At 42.8% G+C, this 14444-nt stretch overlaps 1 protein-coding gene across 2 annotated transcripts in view; it reads left to right on the top strand.

Moving 5' to 3' along the window:
• Nucleotides 1-14444, top strand: part of MPHOSPH9 (M-phase phosphoprotein 9) — a 79163-nt gene that overhangs the window by 48329 nt on the left and 16390 nt on the right. For both annotated transcript variants that reach the window (XM_025401015.1, XM_025401016.1), the window contains exons 14-16: nucleotides 6217-6264; nucleotides 7450-7514; nucleotides 10591-10692. In XM_025401015.1, coding sequence (XP_025256800.1) covers nucleotides 6217-6264; nucleotides 7450-7514; nucleotides 10591-10692 — 215 coding nt within the window. The remainder of the gene's footprint in view (nucleotides 1-6216; nucleotides 6265-7449; nucleotides 7515-10590; nucleotides 10693-14444) is intronic.

The raw sequence follows: 14444 nt of genomic DNA, 5'->3' as shown, positions 1-14444 counted from the left end.
ACCTCAGGTGATCCGCCCACCTCAGCCTCCTAAGGTGCTGGGATTACAGGCGTAAGCCACCGCGCCTGGCCTCTTTCTTTCTTTTTTGACACGGAGTCTTGTTCTGTTGCCCAGGCTGGAGGGCAGTGACATGATCTTGGCTCACTGCAACCTCCACTTCCTAGGTTCAAACGATTTTCTTGCCTCAGCCTCCTGAGTAGCTGGGGTTATAGGCGCATGCCACCATGCCTAGCTAATTTTTGCATTTTTAGTAGAGACAGGGTTTCACCATATTGGCCAGGCTGGCCTCGAACTCCTGACCTCAGGTGATCCACCTGCCTCGGCCTCCCGAAGGGCTGGGATTACAGGTATGAGCCCCTGCGGCCAGCTTGATATTATTATTTCTGGAATTTTACATATTATCTGTAATTGTGGTGGATGAAGATCTAGGTCCTAGCTGAAGATGAAGATCCAGATCCTGATTGTGATTCTGGGTATATGTTTTCTTCAGATTTGAAGGCTTTGTTTTATTGCCAATGACATGATCGATTCTTTTCCTTTCTCTCCCTTCCCATGGCTTTCAAAGTTTCAAGCCTGCAGAAAAATTGTAAGAATGATACAATGAAAACCCTTGTATATTCTTTACCTAGATTTACCAGTTGTGTCTTACAGCATTGCTTTGTCTCCATAGAGATACAAACTTTTTTCTTTTGCTGAACTATATTTGAGAGTAAATTAGACACTATGATAATTTACCCTTAAATACCTCAACAGGTATCTCTGAAGAACAGAGACATTCTGTATAATCTCAATGTACTTTTCATCCTCAGGAAACTTAACATTGATATAATACTAGTATCTAAATACATTGTCTATATTCAAATGTTGCCAGTTGTCTAAATAATATCCTTTATAGATGTTTTTGTTTTTTACTTTTTAATCCACAATCCAATCAAGGATCACACACTGCATTTATTGTTATTATTTTTTTGAGACAGGGTCTCACTCTGTCACCCAGGCTGGAGTACAGTAGGCATATTCATAGCTCACTGCAGCCTCAACCTCCAGGGCTAAAGTGATCATCTTACCTCAGCCTCTCGGATAGCTGAGACTACAGGCACTACAGGCTATCACACCTGACTGATTTTATTTTTTTGTAGAGATGAGGTCTCACTATGTTGCCCTTGCTGGTCTCCAACTCCTGAGCTCAAGCGATACTCCCGCACTGGCCTCCCAAAGTACTGGAATTACAGGCATGAGCCAACGTGCCTGGCCCACATTGCATTTAATAATCACGTTTCTCATTCCTTTTGAATGTGGTTCTTTTTTTCTCTTTCTGGAAGTTTTTTAGGATCATCTTTTTATCCTTGGTATGCTGAAATTTTCTAACAATATTTTTTTTTTGTTTTTTTTTTTGTTTTTTTAGTTTCTAGTAACTCTTTTTCTGATTGATCATTTTTAGTAGCTTTTTGTTCCTGTTTTGAGACTAATGTTTTTTTTTGAGAATATTATGGCTTCCATTAGACAGTTTCTGTAGTGTTCATTATTCTGAGTTAACCTTTTTTTTTTTTTTTTTTGAGATGGAGTCTTGCTCTGTTGCCCAGGCTGGAGTGTAGTGGCAGGATCTCGGCTCACTGCAAGCTCTGCCTCCCAGGTTCACGCCATTCTCCTGCCTCAGCCTCCCGAGTAGGTGAGACTACAGGCACCTGCAGCCACCCCTGGCTAATTTTTTTTGTATTTTTAGTAGAGACGGGGTTTCACCATGTTGGCCAGGATGGTCTCGATCTCCTGACCTCGTGATCCACCTGCCTTGGACTCCCAAAGTGCTGGTATTACAGGCGTGAGCCACCGCGCCCAGACTTAACCTTTTGTTTTGATTTGAAGTATGTTTCATATTTAGTGTATTTTTCCAAGTGTTGGTTCTTTTGCGGGCTCACATTTAAGGGGCACTACTAGGCTGGGTGTGGTGGCTCACGCCTATAATCTCAGCGCTTTGGGAGGCTGAGATGGGCGAATCATTTGAGGCCAGGAATTTGAGACCAGCCTGGCCAACATGGCGAAACCCTGTCTCTACTGAAAATAGAAAAATTAGCTGGGCATGGTGGTCCACATCTGTAATCCCAGCTACTCAGGAGGCCTGAAGCATGAGAATTGCTTGAACCCAAGAGGTGGAGGTTGCAGTGAGTTGAGATCACACCACTGCACTCCAGCCTGGGTGACAGAGTGAGACTCTCTCAAAAGATAAAAAATAAATTAAATAAATAAAAGTGAAGCAGTATAAAAAGCTATTGAAAGACTCTGAGTGCATGGATGGGACTTAGTTCTTGGTAGCCTTCATTTTCAGGCAATTGTAGAGTCACGTGCCAGCCATTTTGTTGGGGGACCTCCAGATGTGAATGTTTAGAGGTTTTTTTCTGGGGTTGTTCAGTTTTCCTAAAGACAGATCTTACAGTCTCTTGCCTGGGACCTATCAGTCAGACTCTGGCAGTGAAGGAGCGGGAAGTCAGCCTTTTTAAAAAGAAAAAAATTGTTTATTAATATATTTGTTTTAGAGACAGGTCTCACCTTGTCACCTAGACTGGAGTGCAGTGGTGTGATCATAGTTCACTGCATCTTCAACCCCCTGGGCTCGAGGAATCTTCCTGCCTCAGCCTCCTGAGTAGCTGGGACTATAGGCACATGCCACCAGGACTGGCTAATTTTTAAATTTTTTGTAGAGATGGCGTCTTGCTATATTGCGCAGGCTGGTCTCCAATTCTTGGGCTCAAGTGATATTCCTTGGCCTCTCGAAGTGCTAGGATTATAGGTGTGACCTGCCCTGGGTGTTTTTGAAGTCTTTTACTTAGTCATTTTCTCTTTATCCTCTGCCTCCCACTCCACTATTATCCTTGGATTTCCAAAGTTCCATTTCTCTCCCTATTCATTTTCTCCTGCTGTCCTGCCACCTGGGTGAATAGTCTACTGGTGTATGGAATGTGTCCTGGGCTCTGACTACATAAGGAATTTCAACCGGTTCTCTGTGGTCAGCCCTGTGCCTAAACCCTGTCCATCTCTAAACCTGGGTTTCAAGGTGGGCACCTCTCACAGTGATGCCAACATCAGCCTACTTTTCATCAGCATTCCCGGATTCAGGCACTTGGGGTTGTATCTCCCTCCACCCTGCTAAAGCACTTTATTTCTTTTTCTTTTCTGTTTTTTTTTTCTGAGACGGAGTCTTGCTCTGTCACCCAGGCTGGAGTGCAGTGGCACTATCTCGGTTCACTGTAAGCTCTGCCTCCCAAGTTCAAGCAATTTTCCTGCCTCAGCCTCCCGAGTAGCTGGGACTACAGGTGTACGCCACCACAGCTGGCTAATTTTTGTATTTTTAGTAGAGACGGGGTTTCGCCATGTTGGCCAGGCTGGTCTTGAACTCCTGGCCTCAGGTGATCCACCCACCTCAGCCTCCCAAAGTGCTGGAATTACAGGCGTGAGCCACTGTGCGCGGTCAGCACTTTGTTTTCTTTTCAATCTTCTAAGACTTTTATTGAAATCTCTCACCTGTTACTGTCACCTCTTTTGTTTTCTCTTTAATTTCTTCATTGTTAGTTTAGTGGACTCTCAGGGTGAAGAGGAGAAAATTCTATTTTTCATTTGTCATCTTTAACTAGAAATCTCACATATGTATTCTTATATTTTTATTTATTTATTTATTTATTTATTTATTTATTTATTTATTGAGACAGAGTCTCACTCTGTCACCCAGGCTGGAGTGCAGTGGCGCGATCTCGGCTCACTGCAAGCTCCACCTCCCGGGTTCACGCCATTCTCCTGCCTCGGCCTCCTGAGTAGCTGGGACTACAGGTGCCCGCCACCATGCCCGGCTAATTTTTTGTATTTTTAGTAGAGATGGGGTTTCAGCATGTTAACCAGGATGGTCTCGATCTCCTGACCCTGTGATTCGGCCGCCTTGGCCTCCCAAAGTGCTGGGATTACAGGCATGAGTCACCACACCTGGTCTATTTTTATTTTTTTAAAATATTTTTGGGCCAGGCACGGTGGCTCATGCCTGTAATCCCAGCATTTTGGGAGGCCAAGACGGGCAGATCACCTGAGGTCAAGAGTTCGAGACCAGCCTGACCAACATGGAGAAACCCTGTCTCTACTAAAAATACAAAATTAGTCAGGCGTGGTGGCACATGCCTGTAATTCCAGCTACTTGGGAGGCTGAGGCAGGAGAATCGCTTGAACTCGGAAGGCGAAGGTTGTAATGAGCCGAGATCATGCTACTGCATGCCAGCCTGGGTGACAGAGTGGGACTCCGTCTCAAAAGAAAAAAGAAAAAAACAACAAAAAATATTTTTGGTAGAGATGGAGTTTCACCATATTGGCCAGGCTGGTCTCGAACTCCTGACCTCAAGTGATCCTCCTGCTTTGGCCTCCCAAAGTGCTGGGATTACAGGTGTCAGCCACCGCACCCAGCCTCTTATTTATTTTTGAGACAGGGTGTTGCTCTGTCACCCAGGCTAGAGTGCAGTAGTGCCCTCTCGGCTCACTACAATCTCCGCCTCCTGGGTTCAAGCAATTCTCCCACCTCCGCCACCCAAGTAGCTGGAATTACAGGCATGTGCCACCATGCCTGACTAATTTTGTATTTTTACAAAATTAGTCAGGCGGGATTAGTCTGCCAGGATTACAGGCAGGCGCCACTGCACCCAGCTAATCTTTTTATATTTTTAATAGAGACAAGGTTTCGCTATGTTGGCCAGGCTGGTCTTGAACTCCTCAGCTCAAGTGATCCGCCCACCTTGGCCTCCCAAAGAGCTGGGATTGCAGGCGTGAGCCTCTGTGCCCAGCCTCACATATATATGTTTTTAAATAAAGACTTTGGCATTGTGCTTTTACTGTGTAGAACTAACTTAGCAAAAAGTAACATACAATAGGCCAGGTGTGGAGGCTCACACCTATAATCCTAGCACTTTGGGAGGCCAAGGCAGGTGGATCTCTTGAGGTCAGGAGTTCGAGACAAGCCTGGCCAACATAATCAGATGCCGTCTCTACTAAAAATACAAAAATTAGCTGAGCATGGTGGCACATGCATGTAATTCCAGCTACTCAGGAGGCTGAGGTGGGAGAATTGCTTGAATCTGGGAGGTGGAGGTTGCAGTGAGCTGAGATCATGCCACTGCATTTCAGGCTGGGTGATGGAGCGAGACTCCAGCTCAAAAAAAAAAAAAAAAGGCTGAACACGGTGGCTCATACCTGTAATCCCAGCACTTTGGGAGGCTGAGGCGGGCGGATATGAGGTCAAGAGATCAAGACCATCCTGGCCAACAAGATGAAAACCCCGTCTCTACTAAAAATACACAAATTAGCTGGACCTGGTGGCAGGCGCCTATAATCTCAGCTACTTGGGAGGCTGAGGCAGGAGAATTGCTTGAACCAGGGAGGCAGAGGTTGCAGTGAGCCACTGCACATCAGCCTGGCGACAGAGCAAGACTCCATCTAAAAAAATAAATAAATAAAACATAAAAGTAATAGTTCCAAAAAGAGCAATGCAAATTTTAGTCTTTTAAAATACTTAAATGGTATTGATATTTTATTTTGAGACAGGGTCGCAGTGGTGCAATCTCACTGCAAGCCTCACTGCAAGCTCACTGCAGTCTCAACCTCCCAGGCTCAAGTGAGCCTCCTGAATCTATAAGCATGTATCTCCATGTTCAGCTATTTTTATTTTAAGATGGAGTCTCTCTTTGTCCCTCAGGTTAGAATGCAGTGGCACGATCATAGCTCACTGTAGCCTTGAACTCTTGAACTTTCAGGCTCAAGCAGTCCTTCCACCTCAGCCTCCCAAAGTGCTAGGATTACAGGCGTGAGCCACCGAGCCCAGCTCTTTTTTTTTGAAGAGGCAAGGTCTTGCTGTGTTCCCTAGGCTGATCTCCAGCTCCTGGCCTCAAGTGATCTTCCCTCCTCAGCCTCCCAAAGTGTTGGGATTATGGGTATGAGCCACTGCATCCACCTTTATTTAAATATTATTTGATATTTAAATAATATTTGATAATTAAATAATATCAAATGTATAGAAACCATTCCAGAAATTGAGAATTGTCCCATTCCCTTTACATTGAATCACCAGTTCTCTATTGACCTTTCTCTTTCATGACATTGGCATTTTTGAAGGCTATAGGCAGTTATTTTGTAGACTGTACCTCAGTTGGTAGAATAACGTTGAATTTTGTGGTATTTTTTTTTTCCTTGTAGCTTTTAGGAGAGTATGAGTCCCTTGGAAAAGAACACAGGAGAGTAAAGGTAAGGGGTAATGGTTTATGTTCTAGATTTCATGCAGATTTCATGCAGAGGTAGAAACACTGGATTGGAAATCAAGGGATCTGACTCTTCCTCCTCCTTGCACTCCTTCATGTACCCTCCGTAGCTGTTGGAACTAGAACCTTGCTCATCCTGTTTCAGTATCCTTATTTTCAAATACCTGCCCCATTTAACTGACAAGTTTGTTAGATTCATTCATCTAACAAATATTTATTGAATGGCTATTGCATTTGAAATGAAATTGTTCAAAAGAGTATAAGGTACCATACAGATGCAAATTATTATTTAATACTGTTTGTTTTGTGACACCCAGGTTGGAGTGCGGTGGTGTGATCTCAGCTCACCACAACCTCTGCCTCCTGGGTTCAAGCAATTCATCTGCCTTAGCCTCCCAAGTAGCTGGGATTACAGGTGTGTGCCACCATGCCCAGCTAATTTTTATATTTTTAGTAGAGATGGGATTTCACCACGTTGGCCAGGCTGGTCTCCAATTCCTGACCTCAAGTGATCCACCCGTGTCAGCCTCCCTGAGTACTGGGATTACAGGCATGAGCCACTGTACCCAGACATTTAATACTGATTAAATATCAAGCTTTGATTTTCACTGCATTAGCTTTTGGTAGGGTTGAGTTTATCGATTATGTTTGAATTCTTTATGAAAGCTCTGTTTGGAGACTACATATTTGCATTCAGTAAAACCCTTCGACGATGGTGTAAGTGGGGCCCAGGTATTTCTGTTGCACAGAATGGAGAGTTGTGGTTATTGAAGCTTAGCAAAAAGGCCTGCATAGCTTGGCAGTCAAACCGTTCTGAGGGTTCAGGAGCAGATCCCATGATATCTAATCTCATTGAAAATATTTGTTTTACCATCCTTCTGAGGTTTTAGTCAAGTTATTTTAACACTGGTTTGTTTCTAATTAAGCAAAGTATAATGGGCTGTATCTGTTACCCAGGGCACTTACACAGAGTGACTTGTATAGGCCGGTGCTTTCCTCTCATTTGTTTTCCTTGAACTGTTCGTCCTGGCTGTATGGTTTATGCCCTACTTGCTGAGTATGGTTTGTAGCTAGTCGGTTTAGCCTTAGATTCATTTTCTTTTATGCATTTTAAAATGATACATCTGAATATTTGTCTTCAGTTATCTGAATTTCTCCTTTATTTCCATAGGATGCATTAAATACAACTGAGAACAAATTGCTTGATGCATATACTCAGATTTCTGATTTGAAAAGGTAAAATGTATTATCTTACTAATGTACACATACCTCAATTGTTCTTTTATGTGTCTGTATTGAACATGATGAGAAGGAATTTTTTCTTGAGGATTTTTTTTTGTTGTTGTTGTTTGAGATGGAGTCTCGCTCTGTCACCCAGGCTGTAGTGCAGTGGCCGGATCTCAGCTCACTGCAAGCTTCGCCTCCCAGGTTTACGCCATTCTCCTGCCTTAGCCTCCCAAGTAGCTGGGACTACAGGCACCCGCCACCACGCCCGGCTAATTTTTTTGTATTTTAGTAGAGATGGGGTTTCACCGTGTTAGCCAGGATGGTCTCAATCTCCTGACCTCGTGATCCACCCGTCTCAGCCTCCCAAAGTGCTGGGATTACAGGCTTGAGCCACCGCGCCCGGCCTCTTGAGGATTTTTAAGCAGTTTGAGAACTAGTTTTATCTTAATTTTCCCTTGACATGGAAATACATTTCATTTTAGCCAAACAAGATTTCTTCTCTCTCTCTCTCTCTCTCTTTTTTTTTTTTTTTTTTTTTTTTTTTTAAGAGACAGGGTCTCAATATGTTGCCTAGGTTGACTGTGAATTCCTGGGCTCAAGCAATCTTCCTGCCTCAGCTTCCTGAATAGTTGGGACTACAAGTGCTCATCATCATGGCTGGCTGATTTTTTTTTTGTTGTCGTTGACAGTCTTACTCTGTCATTCAGGCTGGAGTGCAGTGGCACAATCTCGGCTCACTGCAACCTCCTCCTCTTGGGTTCAAGCAATTCTCCTGCCTCAGCTTCCTGAGTATCTGGGACTATAGGAGTGTGCCACCACACCCAGCTAATTTTTGTATTTTTAGTAGAGAAAGGGTTTTGCCATGTTGGCCAGGCTGGTCTTGAACTCCCGACCTCAGGTAATTTTCCACCTCAGCCTCCCAAAGTGCTGAGATTACAGGCGTGAGCCACTGCACCCAACCCAGTTCGGATATTTCTAATCATTTGCAATAGATACCATTTACGATTCTGTCCCTACCTAATTAAACAAATCAGATCATTAATACAGTCTCCAACCAGGTCTTTCTGAAAGTAGATGACCATAATTTTGTGTTAATGCTGTTTTCTTTTTGAAGCACAAACATAATTCCGTGAACTAAGCTGCTTCTTAAAAGTTCTTTCCAGTGGTTAAATATCATTTGGATTTTAACCTATGCTGAAAAAAATACATAATGTTTAGGAAAATATCCACCTCTGAGGCACAACCACCAATACCTTTTAATCACTTAAAACATCTTGTTTGAAACCAGGTGCAGTTTGAAACCCCCCTACTGCCCCCGCCCCCCAAAAAAATGAAAGATAGAAAAGAGAAATATTTAAACTGGTTCAAAAGCAAATTTTATGTTTGTATTTGGATATAAGGAATATCCCTTATTTAGAAATTCTACTGCAGTCTTAAGTTCTCATAGAGAAGAACAGAAATGCTGTCTAGGTTTCTCATCTGCCTCTCTTCTGTGATTCATTGAGTTCTAGTGATAACTTTCTTATCAGATTGGTATAAAACATCAGCCTTGTTAGAGCTATTATTTCTCAAACCTTCCTTGCATCAGAGTAGGTAAGAATTCGAGTTTGAAAGGTAAAATGAAGTCATACACAGAGCTTAAAAGAACAAGCCAGGCATGGCAGCGTGCACCTGTACTCCCAGCTACTTGGGAGACTGAGGCAAGAGCATCTCTTAAGCACAGGGATTTGAGGCTGCAGCAAGCAATGATCATGCCACTGCACTCCAGCCTGGGTGACAGAGTGAGACCTCATCTCTTAAAGGGGGGAAGAAAGAACAGCATGAATGCCAGGATATCTTTAAAATAGTCAGTTGGCCAGAGTAGTTATTTCCTGTTGGTAAACTTGAAAATAGGCTTTTATTTTGAACACGGCACAAATCAGGTGAAATACCTGTAGGTTGTTTGCAATATTTTAGCCTTGGCTTCTTTTAAAAATTAGAAAGGTTTTTTTTTTTTATTTTTAATTTTTTTTTTAAAGCTCTGTTTTTGGAAGTTAAGCCTGCTTCCTCATTTGTGAAAGTGCTACCTATTGTATGCATGGTTATATACATATTAGGATTAAACACATTAGAATGCAGTTTATTTGACAATTTAATTTTATTTTTATTTATAAGTGTTATGTTTTGATCTGTAGTCAAATTTATATAACTTGTGATATTAAGTCCATTTGTTCCTTTTTATTCAGTTGTATGGGAAATGTTCCTTTGTAGAGTTTTAATGTATTTGTTTTTCTGTTTTTCTATTTATAGTCACTGATTTTTGTTTAGCTTTTGTTTTATTTTTTTTTCTTTTTTGAGACAGAGTCTTGCTCTGTCGCCCAGGCTGGAGTGAAGTGGCGAGATAATGGCTCCCTGCAACCTCCACCTCCCGGGTTCAAGCTGATTCTCCTGTCTTGGTCTCCCGAGTAACTAGGATTACAGGCGAATGCCACCACACCTGGCTGATTTTGTATTTTTAGTAGAGATGGGGGTTTCACCGTGCTGGCCAGGCTGGTCTTGAACTCCTGACTTCAGATGATCCACCCACCTCGGCCTACCAAAGTGTTGGGATTACAGGTGTGAGCCACCGCACCTGGCCTATTTAGCTTTTTAAATAATGGTGATGTTTTACTATGAAAAAGGTTTATGGACTTGCAACTCTTTTTTTTTTTTTGAGACAGAGTCTCACTCTGTTGCCAGGCTGGTGTGATCTTGGCTCACTGCAACCTCCACCTCCCGGGTTCAAGTGATTCTCCTGCTTCAGCCCCCCGAGTAGCTGGGACTACAGGTGCGCACCAACCACCATGCCCAGCTAATTTTTGTATTTTTAGTAGAGACGGGGTTTCACCACCTTGACCAGGATGGTCTCTATCTCTTGACCTTGTGATCCACCTGTGTCGGCCTCCCAAAGTGCTGGGATTACAGGGGTGAGCCACCGTTCCCAGCCATAGACTTGCAACTCTTTTACCACCCATTTTTTAGGAAGACCTGTTAAATAAACTGTGGTTGAGCTATATTTTAAATTTGTTGAAATGTACTTAATTTATCTTTATTGCTTTTGAATTAGAATGATTTCAAAACTTGAAGCTCAGGTCAAGCAAGTAGAACATGAAAATATGTTAAGCCTTCGTCACAATTCTAGAATTCATGTGAGACCCTCGCGTGCCAAGTAAGTTATTTCATTTACTCTCTGTAAAGCTAGAAATAGGTGCATGCTTTTATTAAGACGAGAAGCTCATCTGTCTAAATCATAAGAAAGTCAGGGTTAAATGTCATTACAGAACTTAGATGTGTTAAATTAATTACTGAACATTGTAAACCCTCTTATGCGGGGGCATTTGCTAAAATGAGGAAATATAGTAGGATCAAATTGGGATCCTTGGAATGGATTTTGTTCTTTGCCCAGCTGTGTGACCTTAGGCAAGTCACTTACCGTTTTTGGAATTCATTTTTATTATCTGTAAAAATAAGGACAAGAGGCTAGAACATCTCAAAAGGTCTTTTAGCCCTAAAATTTTAGACATTTTATTCCCATGTTATGGAAGGAACTATGAAGATCGATCTTCATTAGGTTGTATGGGTTTTCTTTCTAGTTTTTTAGTTCTTTCAGAATTAGCTTGGCTGTAATCTCAGCATTGTCTTGGTGATACCCTTAAAGAATACATTATTTTTATATTAGAACTGGCTTTTATTATGATTTTGGTGTAAATGAAGAATATTAATAAGTAAATAATAACTTTATAATGACATTTATCAGAAAAATGATTTTAAATTGTAATTTGTGACCCAAGTTGTAATTGTCAAATGAGGAGCTCTTTCTAGGGCTGGGCACAGTGGTTCATGTCTGTAATTCCAGCATTTTGGAAAGCCAAGGTGGGAGGATCGCTAGAGACCAGGAGTTCCAGACCAGTCTGGACAACATGGCGAGAGACCATCTCTATAAAATAAAATAAATTTTAAGAGAAGCTTTTTCTAAGTCTTTGTTAATTAATTTTAGTAGAACATGGAAAATTCTTCTTCTTCTTTTTTTTTTTTAAAGAAAAGATGTAAGTAACAAATTGAACATTTGAGAGAGATAAAAGAGAGAGCTTCGGGTTGGGGGCCAGGGAAGACCTTTCTTTGGAGGAGGCTCATAAGCAGAGGAGTCACCTGTGCATAGAGTTGCTGGAGCAGAAGGTGTGGGGTGAGGGATAGGCGGGGTGGGGTGTCTGGGATGTGGTCCATGCAGAGAAATTGCCTTGCTAAGTCCTCAGGTAGGAAAGAGCTTAGCATGTTTGAAGAACCTTAGGGAGGTTAGCGTGGCTTGAATATTTCCAGCAAGAGGCAAAATCGCCCTAGATGAAATCAGAGATTGAACATTTATAGCTTTCTAAGCCATGGTTAAGAGTTGGATCTTGCCCTAAGTCCATTGGGAAGCCTTTGAAGGTTTTTATGTGGTAAAAAGATGTTATCTAATTGTTATTAAGGTACCTGTCATGAGAAGATGGAGTAGGAAAGAAGCAGGAAAGAAGAAGGAGTAGGAATGGAAGCAGGAGACTAGTTAGGCTGGTGCAGTGCTAGGAGAGAGATGGTGTTAGCTGGGTGGTGGTCACAGAAAGAGACAAAAGAGAATCTTCGGGAGAGATTCTAGAGGTAGGATCTATAGGATGTGGTTGTGGATTGGATGGCAAGGTAAGAAAGGGAGGTGTTGGAATAATTCCTTGGTTTCTGTCTCGAACAACTAAAGGTACCTCGTTCATATGTTGAACTTAGGGAAGAGATCAGAATTTCCATCTTGAATATTTTTCATATTGATTCCAAGTAGAAATCAAATAGGCAATTATAAATGAGTTTGGAGGTCAAAAATAAGTTTTAGGATGGAGTGATAAATTTTGGAGTCGTGCTGGGCACGGTGGCTCACGTCTGTAATCCCAGCACTTTGGGAGGCCGAGGCAGGCAGATCACGAGGTCAGGAGACCGAGACCATCCTGGCTAACATGGTGAAACCCCGTCTCTACAAAAAATACAAAAAATTAGCCAGGCGTGGTGGCGGCCGCCTGTAGTCCCAGCCACTCGGGAGGCTGAGGCAGGAGAATGGTGTGAACCCGGGAGACGAAGCTTACAGTGAGTCGAGATCACGCCACTGCACTCCAGCCTGGGCGACAGAGTGAGACTCCGTCTCAAAAAAAAAAAAAAAGAAATTGGAGTCATCTCTTTCTAGATGTGCCTAAAGCTGTAGAATGGATGCCAACTGAGTATGTTTAGTGAGAAGCAGGCCTGGGGCAAGAACTCTGACACTGGTGTTGGATAGAGAGAGCTGGCAAAGGAACCCGAGAAAGCGCTGCCAAAAAGCTAGAGGAAAACAAGCAGCTACCGGTATTGAGTGCAAAACCCAACCTGTGTTTTCCCCGTGCTCTCACACCAGCACAACAATAGACTCAGAAGACTTTTGTGACCCAGAATGTGTGATATTTCTCCTCACCAGCAAGCGAGCAATCAGTTCTTCATGGCACCCAGCTGGGTGGCCTCCCATTCATCTCTGATACTATCTACCCAGAGATAGGGTCAGATCCCATAAGCTGAGGGCTCAGTCCCCAAGACTACCCCATTTCAGACACCATTTGCAAGTCCAGGCCTCCAGAACGTCTAACCAACTGGCTTCAAGTTGAGGTTCCCATAACCCTCTCTTTGGGTTTGATTAATTTGCCAGAGTGGCTCGTATAACTCAGAGAAACATGTTTACCAATTTATTACAGATGGTATTTTAAAGGATACAAAAAAACAGCCAGTTGAAGAGATACAGAGTAAGGTCTGGAGGATCTCCAGCACAGGAGTTTCTTTCCCTGTAGAGATGGGGTGTGCCACGCCCCCTAGCGCGTGGATAAGCTCTTGTTTAGCTCTCCAGAAGCTCTGGAGCCCTGTCCTCTTGGGCGTTTTATGGAGGCTTCGTTGGATAGGCCTGATTGAAGCTTGGACAACTGTGTTGAAATGTGATTGCACAGAAAGGATGTGATCTAAACCTAGCAAGGCCTGTCTGTTCAGATCCTTCTTGGCCTCTTTGTGCAGCATTGCTTCCTCCAGAGGATGAAGCAGGACCCTCTCTGATTTGAATGAGAGTCTTATGACCCATAATCAGATTAGAGTCCTACCCTGGTAAGGTAAAAGGAAGACAGGAGAAGGTTAGATATTCTGTTGACTGCAACAAGGGATATGGAAGTTATGAGCCAGGAACTGTGGATGAAAACTGATGTATAATATATGTCATAATCTCACATTGCTGCTTGAGAGATCAAGGTGAAGACTGCAAGGTCTTTGCAAGCTGGAGGCTAATGCTTAGTGAACAGTTTGGATAGAGTGATTATCAGTAGAAGCCCATTCAGAGTGTACTCAAGAGTGAATGCAGGCTGGGCATGGTGGCTCACACCTGTAATCCCAGAACTTTGGGAGGCTGAGGTGGGTGGATCACCTGAGGTCAGGAGTTCGAGACCAGCCTGGCCAATATGGCAAAACCTCATCTCTACTAAAAATACAAAAATTAGCTGGGTGTGGTGGCACGCACCCATAGTCCCAGCTACTCAGGAGGCTGAGGCAGGAGAATCGCTTGAACCTGGGAGGCAGACATTCCAGTGAGCCAAGATTGCACCACTGCATTCCAGCCTGGGTGAGAAAGTGAGACTCTGTCCCCCCAAAAAAAAGAGAAAACTGTATGACATTCAAATTTTGGTGTCCACAAATAAAATTTTTATGGAACGCAAGCGTATTCACTTACATATCGTCTTTGGCTGCTTTTGTGCAACAGCAAAGTGAAGTAGTTGCAACAGACACTGGCCCATAAAACCTCAAGTGTTTACTATCTGGCCCTTTACAGAGAGAATTTGCTGATCCTCAGCTAGATAGTCAACATGGATTAATCTTTTTTTTTTTTTTTTTTTTTTTTTTTTT

Source organism: Theropithecus gelada, chromosome 11, assembly GCF_003255815.1.
Source record: "Theropithecus gelada isolate Dixy chromosome 11, Tgel_1.0, whole genome shotgun sequence".
Lineage (NCBI taxonomy): Eukaryota > Metazoa > Chordata > Mammalia > Primates > Cercopithecidae > Theropithecus > Theropithecus gelada.
The sequence above is the reverse complement of the archived record's forward strand: the minus strand, read 5'-3'. Positions and strand labels throughout refer to the sequence as shown.